Genomic DNA, 14,616 nt, shown 5'->3' with positions numbered 1-14,616 from the left:
CCTGATTAACTGACTGGGCATATGGGCTGACAGCAGTATGGGTGTTCGCTGGGAAACCACAAACAGTGCATTTCACGATAAAGATAAAACTAAAAGTTTCATTTTCTACTTTGTTCCATTGCGCTGCTTATGGGTCACCAAAGTGCATATGCTACAGTATTTATATCAGAACAGAAAGCCCAGAAGTAACGGAACACAAGGCCATTACTAATAACACATCATGAGGTCAAATCAATATAACTTGTATAGCCCAAAATCACAAGTTTGCCTCAAAAACACTTTAAAATCTCTGCAGCATGGAAAACTATTTGCCTTTAGACCATCTGGAGGAGGAACACAGGAGGCGTCCATCTGCTTGCAGAGACATTCATGCAACAGACTGCAGATGTACAGAGCAGTCATACTATACTGTGTTCCACTCAGCATGTGACTAAAAGGAAACACCCAAACCACAGTTCAAAGCTCCTATCACACCTGCACACCATGTACTTACATTGTCATTGCATCCTTTGTTGTCCTCATATTTTGTCTCTATGTGGATGGAAAACTTGGGCAGGAACGAGCACTGTGGATTAAGAAAGAAAAAAGATGCTTAATCACTTGTAAAGACAAATTCATCAACTAATGTCCTTAACAGAAGCGGTGTTGCTTTTATTATTCTTCTGCATTCCAAAGCTGAGCAAAAATAGAAGCAACGAGCTTATGAAGTCTGTTCTTCATGAGGCTAACATATTCATACGTGCCTTGCTGTAACACCTCAAGTGCTTTTATGAGCACCGTGTCTGAGTTGGGAAGGTTTTTTCTCCATTTGTATGTTTATCACTGTATAGTTTAAAATGAGCTGTAGCAGTGCAGTACTTAAATCTCCCTGTCAAAAGTGACAAAAACCAAGACAATTTTGCTAGCCTGCTTAAAAACTCATTTTGCATGGGTGTATTTGCACTGACTCATACATAAGCACAGTACGCTCCCACACATGCACATAGACAATATCGAGCATTCCTTCGCTGTCACAACATTGTCCTCTTTCCCCGTTTATCCCCACACCCAAAAGTGTCGTGACTCACGCTACTGACATTTCTCCCTCTGCATAACAGAAGCCCTATAGCTAAGCCTAATCACATTCATATGTTTTAAATTATGTATCAAGGTTAATCATGGGTCACAGAGGCCGTTCTGATTATTGGGGAAAACTTAGTGCGTGTGTGTGTGTTTGTGTGTGTGGTTGCTATGTAAGTTGTTTTGATCATTGCAGAGACTAACAAACCCTTCTGACAGAACTCAGCTGCCACCACTGTACTGCGGCTACGCTGCATACAGCAGAAGACTGCATAATCAGTAATCGGAAAATTCTTTAATATGTAAATTCTGGCATTTTTCTACAATTTGACATGTTACAAGCAGTCAGATGTTTGAAATGAAAGACGAGCAGACACAATTTAGAGAAGGGATGTCAAAGTCATTTCACACTGTGGGCCGCATACAGCTCACTTTGATCTTGAGTGGACCAGACTTCACGAGTAAAACTATGTAATAAATTGCTAAAGCTACTAAAAAAAGTGCTGAAATTTTTGTTAACTCCGGGAAAATGCTTCCCCCTGTGAACTCACTGTAAAATACAAACAAACAATCAAATTATTGTCATTGTTTATGTATTACTTATTTACTTTGGTCTAGTATGAATTTCAGTGGCAGGGAGAGGTCTAAATCAATAGGAAAAGGGAAAAATCTATGCAATTCTTCACAATTTCTAAAGCTCAAAGGGCCAGAGTTGAGTCTCTGCTGGGCCTATTATTAAGTACACAATACTTAATAATCAATTTTTCTATGTGCTATTAATTAAAAGAAATGGAGAAAAAAGATCTTTGTTTGAAATCTACCGGTGAGGTAAGCATAAATGTTTGCCCCTTCTATGATATTCAATTAGCTCCTAATATTTCCACAATAATATTCCACAATGATTGAGGATACTTACAGTGTATTCTTCAGAACAATGCATGAGGTGACATCGGGTCAAAGCCATGGGAGAACACAAAAGAAAGCAAAATCAGTTACACAACATCAAAGAATATAAGTGAAGGCTACAACATATAAAAAATGTCTGTCAAATATCTGAAAACCCAAATCATCCCTCCTCACTAGAGTGTGTGTTTTCATTCCCTTTAATCTGTCCTCATCATCTTGTAACACCGCTTTTTAATGATCAGAATCATTAAAGCATCACAGAAATGTTCTGTTCTGGCCACTGTGCCTCTGATCTTTGGACTCCTGATTACTGCTTGCTCGTAATATTGGTAATATTGGCTTATTCCACCGCTGTGCTCAATGCGCATAAAAAGCACTGGCGGCTGTAAGCATGTAACTATATGCAGATTTAAACGTGGTCACGCGTGAATGAGTGACACGTTCATACTTTTTTACATAGTTTTGTGTTTTGCTACCAAACTGAAACACTGGCAACCAGAAAGCTGCAACGCTGTCACTGATGTAACATCCCATTCTGGTTGACCTTGAATGTTGCGTGGAGGCATTAAGGGCACTCAGGAACTTACAATGTCTGCAGTTTGCTTTTTGACTGAAGATGCTGTCCCATGTAAATGCCTTCACCTTTTATAGAGTTTAAGATTGCACTTTATTGATCAACACTGAAAATCCTCCCTCATCTTTCATCTATGGCAGTCACCGACCTTTAACACTGAATTAGCATTTTGCTCAAGTTGCTATAAAAGCGCTTATTTCCAAAGTCACTGCATCCAGCTCATGATCACTGTGCCCAAATCTGCTATAAGCCTTAATGTGGTGAAACCTCCAAATGTCCTTCAGAGATTACACATGGAGCTGCTGGAATCTGACCATAAATTACGAGTTAGGTTGCATAGTAACTTTGATGGCTCTGACCACTTATTCGCTTTTTCTTACAGTGCTGTGCAAAAGTCTTGATCCAACTCTCATTTCTTTATATATTGTAAGGAAAATGGGAAATAGGTACAGTTGCCAGAGTTCAAAGAGAAAATCCACACAACCACACATGCATGGGATTAGGTTACGTAGGTATTCTAAATTGGCAATGAGTGTGAATGATTGCCCTGCGATAGAGCCACAGTGTGCCCCACCTCTCACCATATGGCAGCTGGGATATGCCAGCACCTGATGAATGGAAGGTAAAAAGAGAGTTTCTACAATTCTAATTAGCTTGAAATGCGATATTTGGTATAACCACAGCACAGCCTGAACTCTCTTAGGTAGGTTTTCTTGTAATTTCTTTAAGTAGTCTTCAAAAAAAGTCCTCCTGGCTTCTTGACAGCCATTCAAATCTCTCCTTTGGATGTTTCTGCCTTTAGTTCTGTTTTCTGTTAAGCTGATCCCACACTGCTTCAATAATATTGAGGTCCAGGCTAATTTCTTTGCCTCAAACTTCAACTTTTCAGGGGACTTTTTATGAATCTGTAACAAACCACTAACCTGCGATTTTAATGAAAGTCTCCTGGCTGCAGATTTTAACTGGCACTGCTGCCTCAGACTGTGTTACATCTACAGCGGTTCATATAATCTTTCACAACTAATTAACAGATCAAGTCATCCAAATCTCGAATACTCAGAAAAATTGCTGCTTTAAACTTATACGCTGCATGAACATGTCTTTATTGGTCTTTCTGGAAATTGTGTCAGTCAGAATGGAAAAAGAAGGCTTTTAAATATGCTGCTCCCTTTTTCTGGAATAATCCGCAGACGGACCTGAAACTGTTAGAGTTGGTTATGACGGATAAGTTTGAGTCCAATAAAAATTTAAGGCAAGAAATTATTTAAATAATGTGTTAATGCAAATGAATTGGATGTTTGTGTTCACCTGCACTGAATATCGGTTGTATTTGTTTCTTTACTTATGTTACTTTTGCTGTAATTTCAGCTTTCTTTGGGCTCTCAGTGACTTTTACCTACATTAAAAAAAAGGATATATGCTTTTGCACAATCTATTAAAACTGTCCATTAAAGATTCACAATCTGGGACCAGATTTTATCTCCAAGCTTCTTAAACCTTTATATCTTCTTTTCACACTCCTCCAGTTCACTTAAAACATGCAGCCAAGTGTTTATAGTAGCTGGCGAGTCCTGAGAAGCTGACCTTTAAAAGAAATATTGTGCTTACAATCTGACTGTAGTTCTAGGCTTTAAACACAGAGTATTAAGAAGGCAAAAGTAGGCCTCCTTCAGTTACAACAGCTAACTCAATTCTTGATATAGCATGAGCTGTGAACAGCATGACATCCTGAGAAATACTTTTAGACGGTTTACTTACCGGTTATGGTGTAAGGGTAGTAGTTCCATGCCTTCTCTGTTACATAGAAGATTTTAGGAACCACTGCTCGAGCCCAGCTGGGTAATTTACTGCAGAGAGGCATTGAGAGAGACAAAGACAGATGTGGAGCGCAACTGTGAGCTTGTGTTAGTGAAGGAGGTTGAAAGATTGAAACTGCTTCCTTTGGCACAGCAATCATCAAAAACTTGTTTTACGCATGAAAGGAAAATGGACTCGCAGAATAAAACAGTTGAATAAAAGAGTGCTTCTGTAAAGCTTTGATTGAGGGGAGTACAAATGGCAGCTTAGGATTTTCAGCCACTCTAATGTAATAAATGAAACCAAAAGACCAACAAAAGAACATACGGACAAAAAAAAAAGTTATAACAATTTATGCTGCTGATATAAATGTGGTCTATAAAGGAGCGCTCTCTCTTTTTTTTATATATATACACACAGTTAAACACATTCATTCCAAGGATGGCTGAAGCAGTTGGGCTTTAAGGACCTAAAGGGACCAAAAGACACATTAATGGCAGCAATGAGGAAAAAACAAGTGGTGCCTTCCCTTTTTCTCGTGAGCTGTGCAGCAACATAATTTTACAACATAATAATTTTATTTCATGACATTTCAACAATTCAAATCCTCGACACTGACGGATAACTTATTCCGACTTGAAACATCTCACAGCTTTGTTTCACTAATGTATTAATCTGAGTTAATAAAGCTACTTCTGGCTTTCCCCCCTTTTTCACAAGGAATCAGCAGGATGCTTCTAATGCAGGTTAAATTATGTCAAGGTAGTGTCATACTTATCCCACAAACAAAATAGTCATATAAACTCTCAAAAATTTATTAAATATCGCACTATTTATCAGTTGTAGCGGCAGACATATGAGTTTTCTGAGCCTGAAAGCACTTTGTTGAAACTTTTAATCTCGGTATCATCCAGCATGAGGTCACTGTTTCAGTACTCTACCAATATGTGTATTCGGGAGACTTATTAATGCATGTCTGTGCTTGACATTCACTTTTCTTCGATTATGTACTTTGGAAAGCCGCCACATACTTTGACTGACATACTCTCCAAAACAGGACAAAAATGGCACTCCGTGAAATACGTGACTGCTGTGAATAAAAATTTGTGAATGCTGCCAGATATTCTCTCTCTCTTCCAACAAAGAGACTGACACCCCTCCTACACCTCCATCTGTTGAGTTCTCCTATTCCCTCCTTCTTCTTCTTGTAAAGATCTTTGCCAGCCCATGTTGCCAAACGTGCGAGCGTAATGGATGTCTGCTTTATTTTATTTATTTTTTTAAAAAAGCATCCCGGTTTATCTGAACGCATCTGAGGAATGGTAACAATTGTTCATAATCAATCAACTTTAACAATAGTAATAGTAATAACAATAATAATAATGATAATAAACAAGGAAAACAGTATTCATGAGATGAGATCAGGCCAAATAGTAAAGTACTGTGTGAAGCAGATTGTGAGGGCTAATGAGGCGGTTAAAGTGTGACAGATTGGCAGCTTGATTCCCTGCTGGTGACTTAAAGTTAATGTTTACTTGTTGCAGCTCCAGATGGATGACCAGTTAAGGTAAACAGAACAGTAGTTAACTATAGTAAAGTTATGTTGTTGATTCTATACAAGCCTAACTTCCATCCATGCAGTTTCTTCTTGCCACGCTTACCACGTTTATACAAAGAACATCATTAAAATATAACAATATTACTTGTGGATTAGTTTTTTTTATGTCTTCTGGTCAATTTGATATCTCAAGAACGCCTGAAGGGAATTTTATTGCATTTGGTAGTAGAGCCAAACCAAAACACAAACAGACTTCCCCAACAATGGTTTTGTTTACTTATTTATTTACATGTTTACACTGTTGGGTTCTGCTGATATTACCCAGGTTTGTGTGTTTGTTTGTTTTAAGGCAATAAATTAAGAATGCCATTTCACTTCATGTGAAAGCACATCAGTTGTTTTCCATGATTATGCACCATCTAGTAAGAATTCCTTGATCATTTTTTCACTACAAATATTGTAAGACAGAGATATAAAAGGCAGCTTGAGTGGTTGACAGAGGAACGCAGCTGTTATTTCCATTGAGAAGTGAGGGTTTCGAATTAAACCACAGGGATGTTCATCATCAATATGTGGAGCTTTTGAATTCTGCCAAACACAGACACACATTTACGCACTCATACATTTCACTCCATCAAAATGTCAGCTGCTGTGGAAAGGTTAGTGTTTTCTAGATCTCCATCTAACTGCAAATGCAAACATCCATCAAAGCTGAGAGTTTAAGTGTTTAGAATACAATTCTGTCCCTCTTTTTTCTCCTTGCCTGAATGACAATTTTGTTGGTGCGCATGAATGAACTGCTCTGAAATGAGTAAATATCGCTCCTTAGATATTGGCAAAATTTCACAAAAATTTCACAGAACTGCTCCACCTTACAGTGTGAATGAAGATTATAGCCTAAGGTCTTTTTTTTGTACAAAGCAACTGTTGCCTTTCATTTCTGTTTAAACAAAGCTCCAAGCAAGTGTCTTCCTGAACACTGTTGCTCAAAATACTCAATTTATCTATATAAATTTCTAGTTCAATACAAAGCAAACCGACTGAAAATATCTGAATGGAGATCCAGACGATCTCTGTATGCTGCCTTTGCCTTCTTCATTTCCTCTGCAGAGCAGAGGTGTGCTGACTCAACATAATTAGTTCCCTGGCATAGCGAATGCTGACACGGGTATTTGTGCTCAGACAAATGGCCTACAGCATCTCTGCCTTCTTCCATTTTCTCTCTCTTGACCTCGTTTAGGCTCTGTCATATTTTTTTCCGCAAAAAAATTTCCACCTTTTCATTTTTTAATAATGTATTTCTTGCTAACTTTCATTTTAATTCGTAATAATAATTATATATATTTAAATGACAATTCATTATAACAAATAAGTAATTAATCATTCATTAAAATAAAAAAATTAACAACAATACTGCCAGTCTTGTCATTAAACAACCAAAGATACAATGAATGGACTTGATGCTTCTCGATGCTTCTCGATGCAGAGGCCATTGTGATTAGATTGTACATCTTTGCCTCAGACAAACAAGAACAATTTTAGGTCTAATCATTTTTTACCGAATTACCTGAAATTACCACATCCTGCAAGCACTCGTGTCATCGGGAAGAAATGCTGTAAATATAAGCAAATAGTTCATCACCAGGAAACACTGCAAGCGGTGTTTAGGCAATTTGAAGTATTTCTTGTTAAACTATATCACGATTTTAACCCCTGCATTGCTTTTTTTTGGATTGACTGCATTTAGGAACAGGGAATTAGGTCCCAGGTGGCGAGAATAGCCTTTAAAACAACAATCCCACAAGCATTTGGCTTTCTGGTAAACTTCTACAGAGTTTAGTTCTGCCAGTCAGTGTGGGAAGTTTTTGATTCATTTTGATTCATTGCATTCACTGAGTAGTCTTTTCTGTAAATATTCAACCATAGGGATTGAATTTGTTCGTTCCATTTCTGAAACAAACAAACAAAATATGTTCTGTGGGCAAGAAGATTCTGCCAGAGAAAGACAGCAAACAGAAATGTTCAGGAACTGGTTGGAGACCAAATGAAAATTAGATTAGATTAATGGTGGCCAGCATATAAAAGTAGCCCACACACTACTAATTAATCACATGTCGGGCATTCAACTAGCAGGAGAATATTCCACTGACCTGTTGAGGTAGACTCGTTTCTCTGTGTACTGTCCTTGGCCATGTGCCGGGTCTTCATACGGTTCGTTCTGGACAACCTCCACCCCTTCCCCTCGATCGCTCTGCTCATGGCTGTGTTTACTGATCATGTACAGCTGCCCAATCCGGTACTAAAAGACAAAACGCACAGACAGGGTGAGTTCACACTCCGAAGCAACCAAAACTGTGACAGAATCAGAAAGAAACACTGATAACAAAAGATTTCACCGAAAAAGTTCATCCACAGTTAAATTACAAATGAAAAGGTGCGCCAGTCGTACTTTATTTTTTATTTCTAAAAGCAAATATCCAGTTGATAATGTCATAACACCATTACCAGAATCTAATAACACTAACAAAAAGTACAAGAAAAAAAATCCACAGTTTGTGATTCACTAATGACACCTAAAAAAGAGCCTCGAACTGTGCTTCACTAACTGCACCCTTGACTCAGTCTAATTTGCTGTTATCACTGCAGCCACAGAGAAGCATATGCCAAAAGCAGTTATGGTCACCTTCCTTTTAGTCAGCGATTACATATGTAGAGCTTAAGAGAAATAGAATCAAAGGGAACTCAGCAGGGCATCAAAGCACCCATGCTAACAGCAAACTTGGCTTATACACTTCTACACCTTTTGATGCACAAGTTACCTCAGTAATACGTGCATGGTACTTTTTTTCCTGTGGAGTTTAGCACTGTAGATCACCTCAGAGAAATGTTACAAGATGAAGCAGATAAATACATTCTCTTAATCCATTAGCCTTAACATTTGAATTTTTAATTTTATAATTAATTAATAGCACATGCTATAGTATTGTGTGGTCTGTGATTTCAGTCCGTTGCCAGGTGGCTGATAGGCAACATGAGGACATCCTAATATCTGATCTAGATAAGAACCTTCAGGGCCTAAGATGTAGCTACGTACCAATTTGGGTTGCTCAACTCCTGCTCATGTGGGACTTTCTGGGCAAACAACCAGACAGGGACTGTGTTCTAGTAAGATGACGTCAAGAATTTCTACAAAGCTAAAATTATAAAAGAGTAATTAAACTGTGACTGAAGAGACACTTTAGTCAATCACGAAGTAAAAATTATATGTTTATGCAACAATGAATTCCACCTGCTTATCTTGCAGTCAACAATCATTGTGTATTTACTGCATTTAATGTTACTCCTGATTTCACTGAAAGCAAACATAGAAAACAAAATGAAGTCTCAGATGCTTCTTCTGCAATAATGGATCTCTGTACAAAGGTAAAAATTGCTGTTGTATGGCAAAGGAACTTCTGTTCTATAGAACAGCAGTCTCCAACCATTTTTGCACCGCGGACCGGTTTATGCCCGACAATATTTTCATGGACCGGCCTTTAATGTGTCACGGATAAATACAACAAAATAAAACTAGTACCAGTACCGAAAAAAAGAAAATTTATTCATAACACGCGTGAAAAGACCAAGGAAAACCGAGTAAACGATAACAAAATAACGCTGAAAACCGATAAAAACCCTGAAAACGATACATTTCACACCTGAGCCTCAACTCTCGCGACCCGGTACCAAACGACTCACGGACCGGTACCGGTCCGAGACCCGGGGGTTGGGGACCGCTGCTATAGAACATGTCTCTGCAGCACACTGGAACGTTTTCAATTAACCAAATAAGTGTAGCTATGCATAAATCCAAAGCATTGTTCTGTGTAAAAAGACAAAAAAGGAGAAAGACTGATTTTTAAAGAGGAGGTCAAGAGCTGAGTGTGAGAGAAAGACTGAAGAGGATCAAAGGATGGCAAATCAAAGAGATACAGAGGATACAGACAACTGTAAATTCTAGAGTGATTATAATTAAATGAATAAGGAAACATAAAGGTGAGGCATAAACAGTCTGAGCTCTTCACTAAGAGATACTAGCTTCACAAAAGATTAAAAAAACCAGGAAAGTTTGCCCTGGTAAATCAAATTAACCATATTTCTGTGGATTCAGCTGACCTTTTCCAGCCTCAGCTGTTAGCTAAGCTGTGATGTCCTGTCGAGGGAAAATGAGAGGTGCTCAGATAGTCGCCCAAACAAACTCCCAGCAGGCCTCTAAATTTTCTTTCTTTCTGTTTTTTTAATAAACAGGCATAAAATAAAACGACATGAAACGGTTAAAGCAGAGATTTCATCATGGAGGCTTTGCGTGTGTGGTTTTTAGAAAGTTAACTTTATCACTCGCGTGATGAATATTTAACACGGAAGATTTTCTAGTTCGTTATTTCCAGGCCGCCATATTTAGTCAAATACAGTACATATGTACTTGCACACAATACCTCAAAGTAGCTGCATGGGGGTCAAATAATATACATACAACATATTATGTTAGTGTGAGTGTATATTTCTGACTTAATTAGCCCAATTAACTAATAGTCTGGTGAAAACATAAAATACAACACCGTGTTATTATCGCTTTACAAACATGTTAATTCCCTGAAACTAATAAGTCTAAGTGTCCTGCTGAGGAGAGGTGATGGTGATTGTTATGCTTAACAGAGCTTTCAGTGGCCAACAGAGCCTCAGGGACAAGAGTGTAATCATTTGAAAAATAGACACTCCCACCAGAGCAGGACACATACACAGAGTAGGACACAGATGATGAATTAGTATAGCTTTTGATTAGTTCTGATTAAGCATGGGCCACGAGGAAAGAAAAAATCCTCCCTTTTGAATTTTAAACACTTGAAACCCTCATGTAATGCTATCGATTTAATGAAAAGAAGACTCTGTCTAAGATCATGATACATGATGTCGTCAACAGGGGCAGAAAGCCACATAAATATACGCCAAACATGTAGGCACATAGGTAAGGCACACAATAAGCCTATTTTACATACATTTTCTGTTATGACACCAAAGCAACAATTAAATAGAGTGCTTTTGTTGAATGAAACCTGACATAATGTGTTTCCCGTGCTTACATTCCTTAGCTATATCACTTTTCCCCCCCCATGCATTCATGCAATCTATGCATTAAAGGTCACAGGCACAGCTGCATCACCTTGGCTCTGCATCCTCTGTGGTGGACTAGTTTCACTGTGAAAGTAACACAATGACTCAAATCCTTTGTGGCTGTTTGGCCCACACACTGCTCTGGGCAATGATATGTATTCGTTGTTTCACACAGATAGAAACATGCATGCATGCACGTACATTACATCCGTGAACACACACACACCATGCACACATACCCACTAACCATAAAGATAGTTGTCTAAGCACAACACTAGCAGAGTGGAGATCTGGAAGCAGAAGCAGGCTACAGTGAAAAATTAAGACGTACGGGCATTCTCCCTCCTTCCACTGGTCAAATAAAAGCCAAAATGAAGTGAATTTTATTTTAGCAAAAAAACAAAAAACAAAAAACCCAAACCTCTGTATTCAACATAACACACACTGGCTCAGACGGATGGTTTTGGTTAAACACTCTAACCTAGACTACAGTTTAAGATTCCTCATAAAAACTTGAAACGAGATGAAGCTAAGTTTAAAAAAGTATTCCAACCACTACTACTGCAGCACTGATAAACAGTAAGAAAAAAAATGCCTTGTACTGCGTTGCTCTCACATTAAAGCCAAAACAGTAATAATTGTGTATAAATCATAGTTTCACAAAAAAAAACCCTTCCTCTCCAACATCTCAATTTACAATAATACCACATTTCACATTTCAATTCGCTTTCAATTTTCAAAGTACTGGTACTGCACAGTTTTTGAATTTCAGTGAGCCATGAGGAGAGACAGGCCAAGCAGTGAACCAAACACCATGTGACATTTAATTCATTACATAACATACTATGGTCAATGCCTCAGATACAGCTCACGTAATTAGTGTTAAATGGACTGGCATTTAGATAGCACATTTCTAGTCTTGCTGACCACTCAGAACTCTTTTACACTACAAGTCCTTTTCATACACATTAACACAGGATTGCATTTTATGACATTTTTAAGTCATAAAAAACTGGTTCAACACTTGCTGAAGAACAGCAGATATGTTGAGGTTGGTGGGATTGAACCGCCAACATTCCAACATTCTGATTAGTAGGCTATCTGCTCTTACCTCCCGAGTCACCGTCGCTCATTTGGAGTTGGGTTTCTGGTTACCTACTGAAAGTTACAGCCAATATTAAATCTCTTTTTAGCTCTGGAAATATATGATTCTAACTGTTCATGCAGCTCAGCACTAACAGCTGCACGATGTCCATCAAATAGCCAAAGTTGCTTTCAACTGACAACAGTATACATATAGTGAGTGTAATGTAATGAAACAAACAAAAACTAAGCTGATAATAATCACAACACGTAGCCATTTTAACAGCCACTTACGTCTAAAAAGCACCACTGCTGCTAAGCCCACTTTAGCAGCAGCAGTGCAGAACCCACTAAAAAGTTCAGTGAAGTTCAATGAAGTTCAGTGAGTTCAGTCTAGCACAGGGCTGTCATGTTGCAAGATTATGAAATTCATCAGGCATAGGACATTTTCTGCACTCACAGCATACCTTCAGGACATTTTGACATCAGGCTTAGTCCTGAAATAACCCGTGTACAGTGTAGTGCTCTGTACTGCACAACCTCTGAGGTCCTGAAATGCATAGCCAACCTTCAAGTGTTATGCAAGGGCAGGCCTATTCAATCTTATGTAAACAGTACTTAGGCATTTATTTCCTTGGTTATAACACTTAAACGAGTCAATGGTTTCATTTACTCTGCTTGTAATATGTTGACTTTCAGATAGCTCAATCACAGACAATAAATCTGTCATGGACCATGTGTATACACCGTGATAGACTAGCTACCTGTCCAGGCTGTACCCTGGCTCTTACTCTATGACATCTGGGAAAGACTCCAGCAACCCTGAATTGGTTAAGCAATGAGAAAACAGCTGACTAGATGGAATGTCCATGAGATCAGCAGTGACAATGGACACTATATGAGTTTTTGGGCTATAGAATACTTTTTACAAAAATAAAAAGGTTTGTGTTAACTTATTATTACAGCATATACCCAAAGCTGAATCATCTAAAGTTATTAATTACATTAAGTTCTTACATCACTGTCAAGAAGCCATTACAGTAACATCCAGGGCAAAATGCATGTTATTTTTGCATCATATCAGTTTTGTCTCTCCTAATCTGAGTCATGGCCTGCTTTATTAATAAAAGCTCACCTCTTCAATGAAGTCTCAAAAGCTTCTAAAAACAGCTCTGGGCTGTGGAAGAGATCCAGCCTGATAAGCTAAGAGCTACTGTAAATAATGCATATGCACTCCATTGCTTTCCTGTGCGCCACACAAAAACCAGTGAGGTGAGTAGTGTCAACTGAAAGACACTGCAGTGGCAGAGGACAAAGTAAGGGGAGCGTCACAAAGATATCTGGAGTTTTGTGAGTAATGACAAATTAAAGTAAATGCAAGTGAGGTACTGTCACCTTGAAATAAAAGCTTTGAACACAAGTGTGACATCATCTTAATTCACTATTCATTTAGACAAGACGTGTCCTCGTCCATTCATTTTGACATTGATGAGTTGTAGTGGCCTTTAAAAATATCAAGGACTAGCATACGTCATCTTGCCCTCTTTTGTGGGTCAGTGTGATGATTTTAAAATATTAAAAAAACACCCCACCATTAATATCCTCAATCACGAAGAAGCCAAAAAGAGGCTACCCAGTACACCGAAAGGTTTGAACAGCAACAACAACAAAAACAGAATAAAAAAGTCTTGTACTGATTAGTTCAGTAACCTGCTATTTTCTCCCTTTGGAGTAATCACTTCTGTGAAAGCTGTTCTGTTGAGTTACACTCATTCTTTCCCTTTTCTGGAAATCTTCACAGCGTGATCAATCATTTAGCTTTATGACACAGCTGGCCAGTGCTTGCCTTGCCTTTATTTGATTTTTCTGATAACAAGGCGCTCTGGTTTGTTGTTGCTCATTAATCAATAATAATAAACTAGAGTGTGTTGTCATCATCGCCCCCAATTACGAGGTCCTGGGCTAGTTCACTGAAACCCAAACTCACAAACTAAGATGACTACATTCTTACGGACGTGAGATGAGCCAACTACGGCATCTTGCTTGAGTGCCTGTATGTGCAAACTGCATAATCATCCCTAAATTTCCATGTAAGGCAAATAATCTAATTTAATCTCAATTATTTAGCATTCTACAATTAAATGAACATGATCGACCAATATTGGAAATCTGCCAATAAAAAATCACTACCTGAAGAAGTGCCTGCATGTGCTATTTACAAATGTCCCCTTGAAGTTTCCTGAATGTCGTATGAACACTACATCACAAAAACGGATAGTCAACAAATGATACCACTTAATTATGAATCATTATTAATTAATGTCTTTTGTCCCTTCTCCCTCCACTCAACCCAACCAGTTGTAGCATATTTCGTCCTGTTAAAAGGGAGTTTTTTCTTCCCACTGTTGCAAAAGTGCTCACTCAAATGGTGGTTGTCTGATTGTTGGGTTTCACTGTATTATTGTAGGGTTATTACCTTACAGTGTCC

General features: G+C 38.3%; 1 protein-coding gene across 1 annotated transcript in view; it reads right to left on the bottom strand.

Annotated features, from left to right (window-relative positions):
- The window catches only part of LOC146630848 (cytoplasmic phosphatidylinositol transfer protein 1-like), a 73,768-nt gene that overhangs the window by 10,195 nt on the left and 48,957 nt on the right, over window positions 1-14,616 (bottom strand). The window contains exons 2-5 of the mRNA XM_085354996.1: window positions 8,045-8,193; window positions 4,298-4,386; window positions 1,976-1,983; window positions 494-565 (exon numbers count right to left, since the gene is read on the bottom strand). Coding sequence (XP_085211122.1) covers window positions 494-565; window positions 1,976-1,983; window positions 4,298-4,386; window positions 8,045-8,193 — 318 coding nt within the window. The remainder of the gene's footprint in view (window positions 1-493; window positions 566-1,975; window positions 1,984-4,297; window positions 4,387-8,044; window positions 8,194-14,616) is intronic.

Source organism: Diplotaxodon limnothrissa, linkage group LG6 (genome assembly GCF_057381915.1).
Source record: "Diplotaxodon limnothrissa isolate DT_005_m linkage group LG6, D_limnothrissa_male_GT1.1, whole genome shotgun sequence".
Taxonomy (NCBI): domain Eukaryota; kingdom Metazoa; phylum Chordata; class Actinopteri; order Cichliformes; family Cichlidae; genus Diplotaxodon; species Diplotaxodon limnothrissa.
Note: the sequence above shows the minus strand (reverse complement) of the source record. Positions and strands in the feature narration are given on the sequence as shown.